Raw genomic sequence first — 14,783 nt, 5'->3', positions numbered from 1 at the left:
CCCCCCCCCCCGCCCCCAAGTGCTTCTTGGTCATGATGTTTGTGCAGGAATAGAAACTCTGACATAGGGTAAGAACACTGACAATTTTCCAAAGGTCCTGAGTTCAAATCCCAGCAACCACAAGGTGGCTTACAACCACGCTTAATGAGATCTGACATCCTCTTCTGGTGTACTTATGTACAATAGTAAATAAATCTTTGGGCCGAAGCGAGCAGGGCCGGTCAGAGCGAGCAGAGGTCCTAAATTCAATTCCCAACAACCACATGAAAGCTCACAACCATCTGTACAGCTACTCATATACATAAAATAATAAATAAATCTTAAAAAAAAAAACTTAAAAAACTTCCTTCTAGCTCCCACTTCTTTGTGACCAATAGATTATAAAATCTCATTTTCCAAATGTGATTACAAATATCTTAAAGAATGCCCAAATGTGGGCTGGTGGGATGGCTCACTGGGTAAAGGTGCTTGCTTGCTGTTAAGCCTGTTGACCTCAGGGTAATCCCTGCAACCCACAGAGTAAAAGGAAAGAACAGACTGCCGCCAAGTTTTCCTGACCTTCATTGTTACACTGTGGTGCAAGTATAAAACATACACACAGAAATAAATGCCAGAGAGGGTGTGCATAGCAACTTCAATGATTTTCTAACATCTCCTAGTTGTTTGTCTATGAGAGACTCTCATGAGTGCTCTCTGAGTTCTAACACCACATCCCACTGCCAGCCCCTGATAAAGATGAAGATGCAGCAGTATGCACAGCTCTCCCTATACATAAACCAACCTCTCTACACTTACCTTCTTCTTCATCATCTTCTGGGGGAGAGGGGATCATGGAGCTCTGGGATCCAGACTGTGGCAGGCGAACTGAAGGACTGGCTGTGGTTTTCCTCCTCTCTCTCTCTGACTCACTCTCCAAACACACAACTTCATATAAAGTGTCAGCATTATTCTTTTTCTCCTTTTGCTTTATCTTGATGACAAAAAAGAATGTATTATGTAGCAAACGTCTTTGTTTTAATTATCATTTTTAGTTTTGTATTGGATGCAAGAACAAGTGGTGTTTCTTGAATTCCACACTAAATGTAACCTTTATCAAGTAGAGAAGGGTAAGTTAAAGCCCTGGCATGGTCTTTTAATCCCAGCACATGGGAATCAGAAGCAGGCAGATATCTGTGAGTTCAAGCCAGCTAGTCTACGTAGAGACCTTGTCTCTAAAACAAAACAAAACAAAAAAAACAAAAAAAAACCCCAACCTCTTAAGAAAATTGGACATTGTAACTGAGACTACAGTTTTATAGTTTTATGTCATTAAAATAAATCATTAAATATTTAATCACCAATAAATATTGACAAAAGTCAATGTGAAAGTCAACTGTCCTGTGTCTTTCCAATAAATTTAAGGTGTCTTTTCAGGTTTCCTACTTAAAACCACATATCAAAACCATTGATACACTCTCAAAGTTTAGCACAAAGAAATCCCTTTCCTTCTTTTGCTTAGTTCAAACAGTATACAAACATTTTTCAGTAGGTGGAGATGAACAGCAGGCAAGACATCAATAAAATTCCTAACAATTTGTGCCAAGCAACTTCCAACCTACACTCTGGTTTTTACTTTTAGGCAAGCATCATAAACAATTTATACGGGCCTAATTAAAAAATAATTAGACACGGGCTGGAGAGAGGGCTCAGTAGTTAAGAGCACTCACTGACTGCTCTTCCAGAGGTCCTGAGTTCAACTCCCAGCAACCACATGGTGGCTCACAACCATCTGTAATGGGGACCCATTGCCCTCTTTTGGTGTGTCTGAAGACAGCGACAGGGTACTCACATATATAAAGTAAATACATAAATCTTAAAAAAAAAGTTTAAAAAATTAGATATTCTATCAACATAATACATATTTTGAGCACCTTAATATTCCTATTATTGCCAGTTGAAGAAGAGAAAGTTAACTTGAAATAAGGATCATGGGGGAGATGAAGGCTATAAAAAGCACAACAAAGGATGCTGAAAGCACAGAAAGGTACAAAGCATAGTAGATGGACGGTGGAGGACAAGGACATCTACAGGGTACAGGAACACCAGAGTAGAGTCTACCATCCTAGCCTCTACCTGGCTTTTCATTAAAAGCATTACTCCAACCTTAGGAGTAAGGCCAAGATTATAGCAATGTGTCCTTTCAAAAGTGCAATTTAAAATAGGAGTCTTAGATTGAAGGCCAGGAATCCCTGCTGCATTAAGCGTCTCTGCCAGTAGAGGCCAAGCACAATCACAGAATAAGCACAACAAAACCTTGCCAAGTCAGACCACAGGATATCTAATTAGGTTAGCAACTGTTTTTAGGGTTGATTAATTCTCCAGACAAATATATTTGTCTCTAACCCAGCTGCTTATTGTTAGTTAAGGACTCTGGCTCTGTGCAGTTACCAAGTGGCCTGCAGGTTTGAGTCTAGGAGATATGCAAATAATTTCTGTCGGATAGAAAGGATGACCCAAAGGTTACCTACTTATAGCATAGTAACCTTAGATCCACTCCCCCAACCTCCCAGATAGGGTTTCTCCATGTAGCTTTGGCTGTCCTTTGGCTATGTAGACACCAGGCTGGCCTCAAACTCAAGAGTTCTGCCTGCCTTTGCCTTCTGAGTGCTGGTATTAAATTAAAGGTCTGGCAGTGATCTTAATCTTACAGCTATTGATTTTTTTTTAAATAGAAGAACCAAATAGGCCCGAGTTCTTAAGTACTTAAGTACTTAGTGTTATCATCTTTATGACTAATGAACAAAATTAAAATCCTCAAGATATATCATCCCTAAACTGAAAACAGTGTGATTTTGAGAACTAGAATGATAGGAAAATACTATCTAAATCTTTTGATGTAAGTTTGTTAAGTTACTTAAAAAACAAACAAAACAAAACAAAAAAGGATCTCACTGTGTGGCCCCACCTAGCCTCAAAGTCAAGAGGGATTCATGCGATGCTGCCTTCTGAATGCTGGGATTAAAGATGGGCATCAACATGCCCGGCCTATATGGCTCTTTGAAACATCACCTAATTGCTATCTGAAACATTTCAAAGATTAACTACACAGCTCTCCATGTTAAAAAAAAAAAAAAAACCAACAACAACAACAAAAAGTAAATGTTTCTATAAGACTACAAAAGTAAGGTAACCAAATGTCATTCACCTAGAAAGTCTTCCTTGCTCACAGTGTCAACAATACACCTTCTAAGTTATACAGAGTTGAGAATGGGAGCAAGCTGATAAGTTAATAACTCCATATGTGAAAATATTCACTGTTCAAGCACATGGGATTCATTATACTATTTTAAAAACCTCTCTCTGAATTTTCTATAATCAAAAGCTTTGAAATTTACATGTTATAATACATATTTTTATAAATATTAAATAATCTAAATATTTACTAAGATGAATGTTCAAAAATGCCGTGAGCTCCAGAGTTTGTGCTGTTGTCCCTGACTCGTAAGTTTCTGCTACCTAAATCAAATACAGATCTTGCTTTGCTGGACTCTTGTGACTGCTTGGGTTGCTTTGGATTTCTCAGACCCCAACACTTAGAACTACTATGTTCTATGTCCTTAGGATAAATCAGTGAATAGCACCTTAGTAGAGATAAAATGGCCAAGAAACATAAGAGTAAATATATTACATAATATACACTATACCATAAAAAAATGGCAGCTGGTTATATACATGTTATATTATACACAAAGACACATGCACACATGTACTTGCTCACTCATAGTACTAAATGGGGAGAGAAGAAGGATGGAGAGATGAGCATTATTCAGTACAATCCAAAGGAAAGGATTCCAAGGAGTAGTTGATAAAAAAACAGATAAGACTGAGTTCTTAAGAATGTGACTAGGCAGGTGGATATCTGAGTTTGAGGCTAGCCTGGCCTACAAAGTGAGTTCCAGAACAGCCAGGGCTACACAGAGAAACCCTGTCTCGGAAAAAAAAAAAAAACCAAAAACCAAAAAAAAAACCCAAGAACACAACAGAATCTAAGCTGTCAGAAATTATTAATCTGAAATTACAACAAACACAAATGAAGAGGAAGATGTTACTCATTGTTCCATAAGGATCATTCAGTGATTTTTGAAGGAGCTATAGTATATTATGCTCAACTGTGTCAAAGAAAATCTGCTCAAAAAACAACAACAACAAAAGTTTCAGGAGAAAACAAAACCACTACAACAAAAGAAAAGCACACTAAAGAATTAGCAGAACATTCCAGAAATGAAAAATGCAAGTATAAAATTAAAAAACAAAAAACCCAAAAACAACAACAAAAAACCTTTCAATAGACAAAGTAGTAGGCTGAAAAAGTAAAAAAAAAAAAAGAACTTTACATTCGGGCTGGAGAGATGGCTTAAGGTTAAGAGCACTGACTGCTCTTCCAGAGGTGCTGAGTTCAATTCCCAGCAACCACATGGTGGCTCACAACCATCTGTAATGAGATCTGATGCCCTCTTCTGGGGTGTCTGAAGACAGCTACAGTGTACTCACATACACAACTTGAGGAATGCTAAATGTTCTTCAGGATGAGGTCAAATGAGGATATAAAGAACCCTGGAGCTTTAGAAAATGTGAAGATTATCCAATGTGAGCAAAAATTAAGAGATGAGTTCCCTTCTTAATACATTAAAAAGGCATATGGTTGTTTAGGAGCTCTAACAATAAACCATCAACCATCCTCAGGTGTGGTCCTCCTTTCTTATCCTCTCGGCACCCAGGTGACGTACCTGCTTCAGTTTCAGAAAGAAGTTTTCAGTAGTGCTCCGTTTGCTGAAGGGCCAGAATAACCTTTCATTAGGTGAGCACACTCGAACTTTTGTCTCTAGAAGAAACCGAACAGGTTCCTGTACTTCAGTTATCACCAAATCCACAGCTGTTGTCATGAACAGCACTTTATCTAGCGAGGGAGAAACAAGAGAGAGAAAAGGAATGAAGATGTATTTGTTCATGTAATCAGTTAAGTAAGTGCTCTTGTTATAAGTATTCTAGATATTTAAGGTCAATCATAAAAATTCTGTCAGTAAACCAGACTAGTAACCGAAATTAGTTTCCACTGAGAATTCTGAGCCTAGGTAGGATCCCAGAAGTGGGATTAGAAGTAGCAGTACAATAGTAGAAAATGTATAGTCAGAAGGTCTGCAAAGTTACTGTAAGTCTCTGAGTCAGCTTTACAAATACTGTAAATTCTCAAACCTAAATGTGGTTAATAATAACTTTGGGAAAAAACAGGTTGTCATACTGTAGCCCAGCTTGACCTAGAACTCACAGACATCTGCCTGCCTCAGCCTCCAGAGTGCTTCACCATACCCAGCAGGCCATTTCATTCTTTAGAGCAATCTATCTGCTTATATCATTTATTCATTAATATATAACATAACAGCTGAAGAGAAACGGCATTCAGTACAACAGTTGCACATAGCATCATATTTTCAAGATGGAATACACACTATATATAAAGGTCATTCAGGAGGCAAAAACTGTTTTGGGTTTTGTTTTGTTTTTCCCTCCCTCCCTTCCATCCTTCCTTTTTTTCTCCTTCATTATTTTCTTTTCCTTTTTTTTGACACAAGGTATCACTTTGAGCTCTGACTATCTTGGAACTCACTTTGTAGACCTGGCTTGCCCGGAATTTACGAAATCTACCCGTGTGTTGGGATTAAAGGTGTGTACCACAATGTTTGGATGAGCAAAGCTGTTCACTAGGCTGAAAACTAACTTAGAAAAATATTCCTATAGAAACTATTTTAGAAATCTACATAAGATATAAGAGAGGCCAGCAATGATGGCTCAGCAGGAAACAGTGCCTGCCACCTAGCCTGATGACCTGAGTTCAATTCCCAGAATGATGCTGGAAGAAGAGGACCAACTCCCACTGACCTCTACATGCACCCTGGCTAACACCCCCCCCCCAACACATATACATACATACATACATACATGCACACACACACACACACATATACACACACACACATAAATGTTATGAAAAAAGGGAAGGGAAAAAGGAAGAGAGAAGGAAAGAAAAATAAATAAGCAAAAATTTTACTGTTTTTAGATTAAATTTAGTAAGACATTCAAGAATTATTCAAATTATTTGTTTCACCAAGATTTCCTAATTAAAAAAAAAATGTATATATCAAAAATGTTGGGGCTGGAGAGGTGGCTCAAAGGTTAAGAGCACCAGCTGCTCTTCCAAAGGTCCTGAGTTCAAATTCCAGCCACCACATGGTGGCTCACAACCATCCATAACGAGATCTGACGCCCTCTTCTGGAGTGTCTGAAGACAGCTACAGTATACTTACATTTAATAAATAAATAAATCTTAAAAAAAAATGTCTGTGACCAGGCCAGGTGTGGTGGTGAGTACCATTTATTTATATTGGCACTTGAAAGTTAAGGGCAAGATCTCTGTGAATTTGAGGTAAACCTGGTCTACACAGTAAGTTCCAGGACACCAAGGGCTACACACAGAGCCCTTCCAAATCCCAAACTAAAAAAATATCAGTATGAGTCAGGCAGTGGGGGTGTACGCCTTTAATCCCAGCACTTGGGAGGCAGAGGCAGGCGGATTTCTGAGTTTGAGGCCAGCCTGGTCTACAGAGTGAGTTCCAGGACAGCCAGGACTATACCGAGAAACCCTGTCTCGAAAAACAAAACAAAACAAAAAAATTTCCGTACGATCTCAGGGTTCTAGTGGCAGTTCAGTGGTAAAGAGGACTTGCTGCTCTTTTGGAGGACCCAAGTTTAATTCCCAGCACCCACACTGTAGCATAATTATCTGTTACTGCAGTTTCAAGAGATTTGACCCTCTCTTTTGACCTCGATTGGTACCAGGCATGAAGGTGTTGTACAGACATACATGTAGCCAAAACATCCATACATGTAAAATAAGAATGAATAAGGCCTAAAGATATTCTGCAGTACCTTTAGGAGTTTCTTCATTCACAACTTGAAAATGTGGGGATTTCGGGTTCCAGCTTCCAGTAATAACATATGACTTTCCATCTGAGCTTTTGCCCATAGATTCCTAAGGAAAAGCGTAAACATAAACCTTAATGCCAAAGGCAGCTCACCCTCATCTTGAGGCTTTTCAAAACTAGGATTTCAGAACACATAACGTTAATAAAGATTGTACTGAGTTTTTCAAGTTTATAGTGTATATAATAACACTATCTATCTATCTATCTATCTACCTACCTACCTACCTAACTACCTACCTAAGAGGGAAGTCTCCAAAATAAATACTCAAAGCATACAGGAATCTACACTGCAGCAAAGACTTTAAGTTTCAAGTTACCTACAACAACTACTGTTCTTTGCTAGGAAAGAAGGGGATGACAGTGCCTCATAATCAATGAAATGTATCAGAAAAACCAGTGGTTGCAACCAAGTTCTACTAATTGCAGACCACCTGAAAATGACTAAATAGACTGGGTCCATGTGAAAAGTCTAACTGACCACATTGTATCCCAAATTAACCAACTGCTTCCTGTAACAGCTTCAACTTTGAAGGTGTTTATGAAGCACCAGTGCTCTGATATAAGGGACAAATTGTGATGCAAAAGCATAAAACCAGACTATTGCATTTGCCTCTGCAACCATCAACTTAAAAGCCTCCTCTCAGGATGCCAGCACTCTCATTCCAGAGGAGAAAATACAATGAGTTGTTTGTCTTCCTTCCAAGTTCATCACTGCAGATACAGTAATTATTCACACTTGCAATTGCTTGGCCTTCTCTGGGATGAAACAGCAAACCATTAATGAAATCTGAATGGCCCTCTAAAACCTTATATTCATTTTTAATTTGATGATCTGAAATAAACCTAATTTTCATATCAGCAACTGAAGTACAAAATTTGATTAGTGGAGGACATGATTCAAGGCTAGTTTCTGGACTCCTATGCTATTAATAATGATTCTAAGATGAAATAATGTATAGTGTTTAGTATTCAACTCTTTCTGTGTTTTTTCTTCTGGACATGGACAATGTCAACAGCCAAATAAGCACAGCTGCTATAGTCGGATTAGATTTATTGATTCTCCAGTGTAAAAGGCATTATATACTACTACATTCATAGTGTAGACAGCTTTTCATGTGGCATCATGCTTAGTATTTTATGTTGAAACTCAAAAGACAACAAAACAGCCTTCTACTGAACAATGTGTGAAACAGAGACGTCACTGATGTATGTAGCCTTGAGTAAAGCCGCTCAAGTATCAGAGATTGTTTAAAGGCAGAGAGAGGAGCACGTGAATGATTACAGTTAAGATTAGCACATCAATTACTTGCATAACTGGTTCTAAAGTTATATGTAAGATAAATGTACATAAAGCATTGGTGAAATTTATAACTTTTAGTTTTATAAATAATGACTTTCATATACTTGCAATAATAATACCTCCTACTATTTTCTTTNTTTCTTTTTTTTTTTTTTTTTTTNGTTTTTNGAGACAGGGTTTNTCTGTATAGCCCTGGCTGTCCTGGAACTCACTTTGTAGACCAGACTCAGAAATCCCCCTGCCCCCCAGTGCTGGGATTAAAGATGTGCGCCGCCATGCCCGGCTATTTTCATTTTTATTTCATTTTTTAAATTTGATTAAAAAAAAAAAAAGGTCCTGTGTGATTGCCCCTACCTCCCAAGGGATCTTATAGGCATATGCTACAATTACTCCTACTTGGGTTCTTTTGTTGTTGGTGGTGGTGATTTTGTTTTGATTTTGAGTCAGGGTTTCTCTGTATAGCTCTGGCTGTCCTGGAACTCACTTTGTACAGAGCAAGCCATCCTTAAACTCAGAGATCTGCCTGCCTCTGCTTCCCAAGTGTATGTGCCTGGTCCCTACTTGTAAAGTAAAGGATCTGACAGTTTGATTCTTACATCAATCCTATCTCATAAGTAGACAAAAAATATTATTCCCACTACACAGGTCAAGACACCAAGGCTGACCTACACATTCAAGGTCAGACTTGTAACTCCCATGTCCCTTTGTGCATTGCTTTGTTGCTTACACAAACACTTTTATATAAGTGTTTATATATAAGACATGTTTTGAGTCTAATGTGATAAGGTAAATCAATAGAAAAACAAAATAGAAGTAGCTTATAGATTTCTAATAAAAACCAACCACAACCAAAAGAACCCACAACAACAACAAAATCTCACCAAATCCAACAAGTGCATATCACTATTTCGGACATCTTTTCCTGGGCTAAGGAGAAGACCAAAGCACCTGTTTAAAAAAAAGAGAGAGAGAACTGACATAAATGTGATAAAACTAACAATATAACTTAAAATACAACCAATATTTTCATCATAATCATCTTTACCTGAGCTACGCAAATTTTGTCTTTTATTATCACATACTAGAGATCAGCAGTAATAATTAAAGATTTATCAGAGTGATTTTAAGAGTAAGAAACACTGCAAAAAGCACAAAATAATTACCAAGAGTCAATATACTCTGTAAGTAAAATTCTAATAAAGTGTATGACTACTCTACTAGACAGATTAAAAAACAAAACTCATATTTACGCTAAACATAAAAAAAAAATGTTTACCTTTCAATGGCAAGTTCTTTGTTAGCTGTCTGCTGCACACAGATAACAATCTTCTTATCAATTCCTTGTCGAAGTTTAAAGCATTGCCTGTCCTTGTCTTTGGGAACAGCACTGTAAGAAGGCCAATATATTTCATTAATGTTGCTAATAATTATCTTGTCAGATATGATGGTAACAAAGGCCTTATATTTCTGATTCTTTCCTCTGGTTTACAAGTAATAGCAAAAAAGAAACTAGAACTGAATGTGAATAACAGGATGAAAAAACAGTGACTAATTTCTTATTGCCTAGCCATGACAAGTTACTAATCTTAGGTAGTGCTGACCTTGTGTTATTAATACTAATGCTGTTATTATTAAAACAAGAAAAGGAGCTAATAAATACCAGCTTAATAAAGATTGAAAAGCCACTTTACAAAAATAATCACCAAATGTACCATCTATTCTCTAGCTCTAGGGGCACTTTTTTCACAGGTAACAGTGACAGAGGTGACCAGCCATGATGCAGGAACTCTTATCACTTTAAAACACTAACTTAACACCACTGGAACTATTGGTAGATAAAATAATGAGTAGGGGAACACTGTTAAGTATTTATCACTAGATACTCCCTTGATGTGCATGTGCATTTGTGTTATTTGCCAATCTAATATTCTCTAACACTTTTATTACAAAGCAAAGAATTCTAGCAAAGGAATCTACAAATGATAAACATGTTCAAAGAAAAATTTTATACTCCAAACTGTTAAGTATTTCTGGGAAACAGGCCTCATTTTCATCTGTCCTTATGTACCTTAGTCCCTCTCATTTTAAAAAATATTTACTATGTATATAGTGTTCTGCCTGTCTGTATGCTTCCATGTCAGAAGAGGGTACCAGGTCTCATTGTAGAAGGTTGTGAGCCACCATGTGGCTGCTGTAAATTGAACACAGGACTTTTGGAAAAGCAGAGGTCTTAAGCCTCAGAGCCATCTCTCCAGCCCCTAATGTAGTCTCTTATGGTCTAAGGATAGTTAAGTGTAAGTAAACATAATCTCTCTCAGCAGTTTGAAACACCAATGAGCTGAGTAAATTACAACTCAGAAGTTGCCTTGGGTTCAACTTCTGAGTTGAACAATACAACTCAGTGCTTGCCTAATATGCCTTGGGTTCAATCTTCAGTGCCAAATAACAATACAAACTCAGTAAAAGTCACCTGATGTAGAACTATTTGGTCTGCATTAATTGGAAGCAAAATGGAAAGTGTAACCAGTGGGAATTCACTCTATTGAACATTGGGGGCCAGTTTGTACCTCTTGTCCTGTAGCTATGTTACCTTTACATTTAATCCTCACTGTATACCTTAAAGAGAGATGATCAAGACTTAACCTTGGGAAGCTGGGGCACAATTCTATGTGGTTGAGTTGCTTGTAAGGTTAAATGAGACCAAATCAATTAATCAAGCAGGGAAGTAAACAGCCAGGCAACCAACCAGAACCAATCATTTTGAAAGTTTCTCAGGGGTAAATTTTTGCAAGTTGCTTGGTAATAATTATAACAATGTAAGACTGACTTCTTTTTTTCTAATAATAAAACTGGCCACCAGGTGGCATTGCAATTCCAAAGAGACACTAGTTTCAGACCAAACTAGTCAGCTACTATTCTTTTTACTGGAAAGTGATTTTTAGAGATCATATATTTTCTCATAATTTGATTTTGCCCATGTTATGAGAAACAGATATGTACATATGATTATTAATTATGACCACTCATTTTATGATATGAGCTATATGGGAAAAAAATCCAGTCATTTTGCAAACATTTAGACACAAAGGATTTGTGTGTAGCCACTGCATCTTACAAATAAGGGAATTATAGACTGGAGAGGTAAAGGAACTTCAAAATGGCCACACTGTTAAAATTAGCAGCAATTAAACAAAAATTTTAATGTTTATTTCAGGGTCCTTCCTATTATTTAAAGAAATATTTCACTTAAAAAAACAAACAGGCCAGGCATGGCAGCTCAGACCTATAATATCAGCGGCTGGGAAGCTAAGACTGGAGGGCTACTGTGAATCTGTGGCCGGCTGGAGCTTCATTCTGAGGTGATTTTGTTGCTGTTGTTGCTATTGTTTTTTGATCCCCATTGGTTTTTCAGACAAGCTTTCTCTGATTAGCCCTGACTGCCCTGAAGTCACTCTGTAGGCCTGGCTGTTAGGCTGGCCTCAAACTCAGCCATCCTCCTGCTTCTTTCTGCCTCCCAAGTGTTAGCTTTTACTCTGAGTTCTAATCTACACAGTCATTTCCATTTTCAAAGGATAAATGAGTGAATTAATAAAATGAAATAATGAGAGATGAACACCAATCATAGGGTCTTTTTTTTTAACTGTATGTAGAAGGCTCGACTTGGGACAAAGCCCATTATTTCTCCTTTTTATGTGTTTAGATAAACTTTAATGGTAAAACTGGATGTCAAAAACTATAAGATCTTTAAATAAAAATCAACCAACCAAACTAACAAAAAAAGCAAGACAAATCGTGCTGGACAGTTTCATGCCAACTTGACATGAGCTGAAGCTGTATAAGGAAACCTCAGTTAAGACAATGGCTCCATAAAATCTGCTGTAGGCAAGCTTGTAGGACATTTTCTTTAGTGATTTATGGAAAAAGGTACAGTCCATTGTGGGTGGTGTCATCCCAGGGCTGGTAATCTTGGGTTCTATTTAGAAAGCAGGCTGGGTAAACATGAGGAACAAGCCAGTAAGCAGCACTCCTCCATGGCCTCTGCATCAGCTTCTGCTTCCAGGTTCCTGTTTTGATTTCCTCCACAGCAATAGTAACCCTAACTAAGATACCAATATCACTATAAAATGTAGTCTACCTAACTTTGGCCACCTTGAGCCATAATTTTTACCAGCTGTCAGTCAACCATTCTGACTTAAAATAATAAAAGATAGACATAAGATGAACTTTTTTAATGCTTTAAACATTAACACTGTAGCCAGGCAGTGGTGGCACATGTCTCTAATCTTAGCATATGGGAGGAAGAGGCAGGTGGATCTCTGTGCTGGGCTACAAGAAAAACCTGTCTCTAAAAACAAACAAAAAAAAAAAATAAAGTAAATCTTTCTTTTCTCCCTTTATTACATATTCCCTGTAGAAGTAATCATTTTAAGTATCAAATATATCTAGCCTGACCTAGTTTCTTCTGTACCACAAATAATAGTGTACTAAAATTAAGCAAAATAAATAATTTGAGATGGTCTACCTAAAATAACCTTTACCATCATCTTCTTTTATTTCTAAAGACACAGAGAAGGTAAAGATGTCGCTGTCAGGAGTCTGTGGTGCAGCTGTGGCTGAGAGTGGGGTCTGCTTGGCAGAGCGGCGGAAGGCGGTGGCAAAACTGTAAAGTATCCGGCTCACCTATAAGCAGACATGTCAGGAAATTGGCTGTTATCAATAAGACAGAAACACTCTCCCGCCAGTGACTCACAAAAGCATTTGCTGCTAGACTTCCTTTACATGAAACAAGCAAAATCAACTTTTAGGGATACAGCACAGAACAGCAGTTGTTTTTGTGTATGTGGAGGGAGGGAAGGAGTAACAAAAGGGATCATTCTTGAATGCTAGGCATGCTCTCTCTCTTAATCTGGGCAATGGTAGAAACTCATGCAGGCTGCCCCTGAGGAGGTCTGCACTTTATACAGAGTCCTTTTTGGGTTCAATGAGATGATGCAGCAAGTGAAGGCTTTTTGAGCAAGTCTGGTGACTAGACCTGGATCCCTGAAACTCTATAGGGTGGAAGAAGAGGACCAATGCCAAGTTGTTAACTGAATTGCACACCCCTACTCCCTGTATCATGTACAAAAACATGCAATCATAATAAATATATAAAAATAAATAGAAAGTACTTTATTAGGGTTAGATGTTTATTTACTTGGGAGAAGGTAATCACTTGTCTTTCCCTTAGAGATTTTTTTTCAGTTAAAATTACCTAATTTGTTAGATTTCTAAAATAAAACCATCAAAGAGGGATTTTAAAAAAAAATAACAGAAATAGTTAATATTAGAAACCTAGACCTGGAGAAAGGTTGACTCCCAGGTGCTCTAAAATGCCCAGGATAACAGGTGAAGAGTCCACAACATCTGTCCCAATACCCAGAGTAACTGGTCCCACAGGATCCAGGGACGTAGGAACCCTAGTCAGGCCAGTGGCATGGGTTCCTTCCGGTCTGAACCTGCACCTGGAGCAGACCTGGGGTACTGGCTCTGCACCCACTCTTACAACACAAAGAGGGACCCAACTCCCAGGTGCTCTGAAATGCCCTGGATCACAGAATCAGAAAGGAAGCTAGACTCCCAGGAGATTGGATACACTCAGAATCACTAGAACTCTGACATACTCAAGAGCATAGTTGAGGCCACAGCATCTTTCCCAACACCTAGCGTAACTGGGACCCCCACAGGAAGCAGGGAAACACAAACCACACACCCAGCCAGAGGCACAGGTTCCTTTCAGCTTACACCTATGACCAGAGCAGACCCAGGGCTCTTGCTCAACACCCACCCCTGCAGCACCCAGAGAAAGCTTGACTAGCAGGAGCTCTGACATAAGAGGTTCTCAGGAGCTTGGTCACACCATGATTTCAGGATCCCAGAGGCAGCTTGACTCTCAGGAGTTCTGACACACCCAGGATCTCAGGATCCCAGAGACAGCTGGAGTCTGAGGAGTTGAGACACAACCAGGATCACAGGAGCGACAGGCTCTAGTCGGAGACAACAAGGGCAGATAGGACTAGAGATAACCAGACCTCAATAGGCAAGTGCAAAAACATAAGCAACAACAACAAAAAAAATGCTACCTAGCATCATCAGAACCCACTTCTCCCACCATAGCAAGTCTTGGATATCCCAATACACCAGAAAAGCAAGATTCAGATCTAAAATCACTTCTCATGATGATGACAGAGGACTTTAAGAAGGACATAAATAACTCACTTAAAGAAATACAGACGAACACTGGTAAACAGGTGGAAGCCCTTAAAAAGAAAACACAACCAAACAGGTAAAGGAATTAAACAAAACCATCCAGAATCTAAAGATGGAAATACAAACAATAAAGAAATCACAAAGGGATACAAGTCTGGAGTCAGAAAACCTAGGAAAGAGATTAGGAGTCATAGACACAAGCATCACCAACAGAATAC

General features: G+C 38.4%; 1 protein-coding gene across 3 annotated transcripts in view; it reads right to left on the bottom strand.

The window, feature by feature from the left end:
* The window catches only part of Rabgap1 (RAB GTPase activating protein 1), a 125,300-nt gene that overhangs the window by 67,290 nt on the left and 43,227 nt on the right, over nucleotides 1-14,783 (bottom strand). For all 3 annotated transcript variants that reach the window (XM_021155632.2, XM_021155634.2, XM_021155633.2), the window contains exons 6-11: nucleotides 12,842-12,999; nucleotides 9,596-9,706; nucleotides 9,201-9,267; nucleotides 6,964-7,066; nucleotides 4,767-4,936; nucleotides 796-970 (exon numbers count right to left, since the gene is read on the bottom strand). In XM_021155632.2, coding sequence (XP_021011291.1) covers nucleotides 796-970; nucleotides 4,767-4,936; nucleotides 6,964-7,066; nucleotides 9,201-9,267; nucleotides 9,596-9,706; nucleotides 12,842-12,999 — 784 coding nt within the window. The remainder of the gene's footprint in view (nucleotides 1-795; nucleotides 971-4,766; nucleotides 4,937-6,963; nucleotides 7,067-9,200; nucleotides 9,268-9,595; nucleotides 9,707-12,841; nucleotides 13,000-14,783) is intronic.

This window comes from Mus caroli, chromosome 2 (genome assembly GCF_900094665.2).
Source record: "Mus caroli chromosome 2, CAROLI_EIJ_v1.1, whole genome shotgun sequence".
Taxonomy (NCBI): Eukaryota; Metazoa; Chordata; class Mammalia; order Rodentia; family Muridae; genus Mus; species Mus caroli.
Note: the sequence above shows the minus strand (reverse complement) of the source record. Positions and strands in the feature narration are given on the sequence as shown.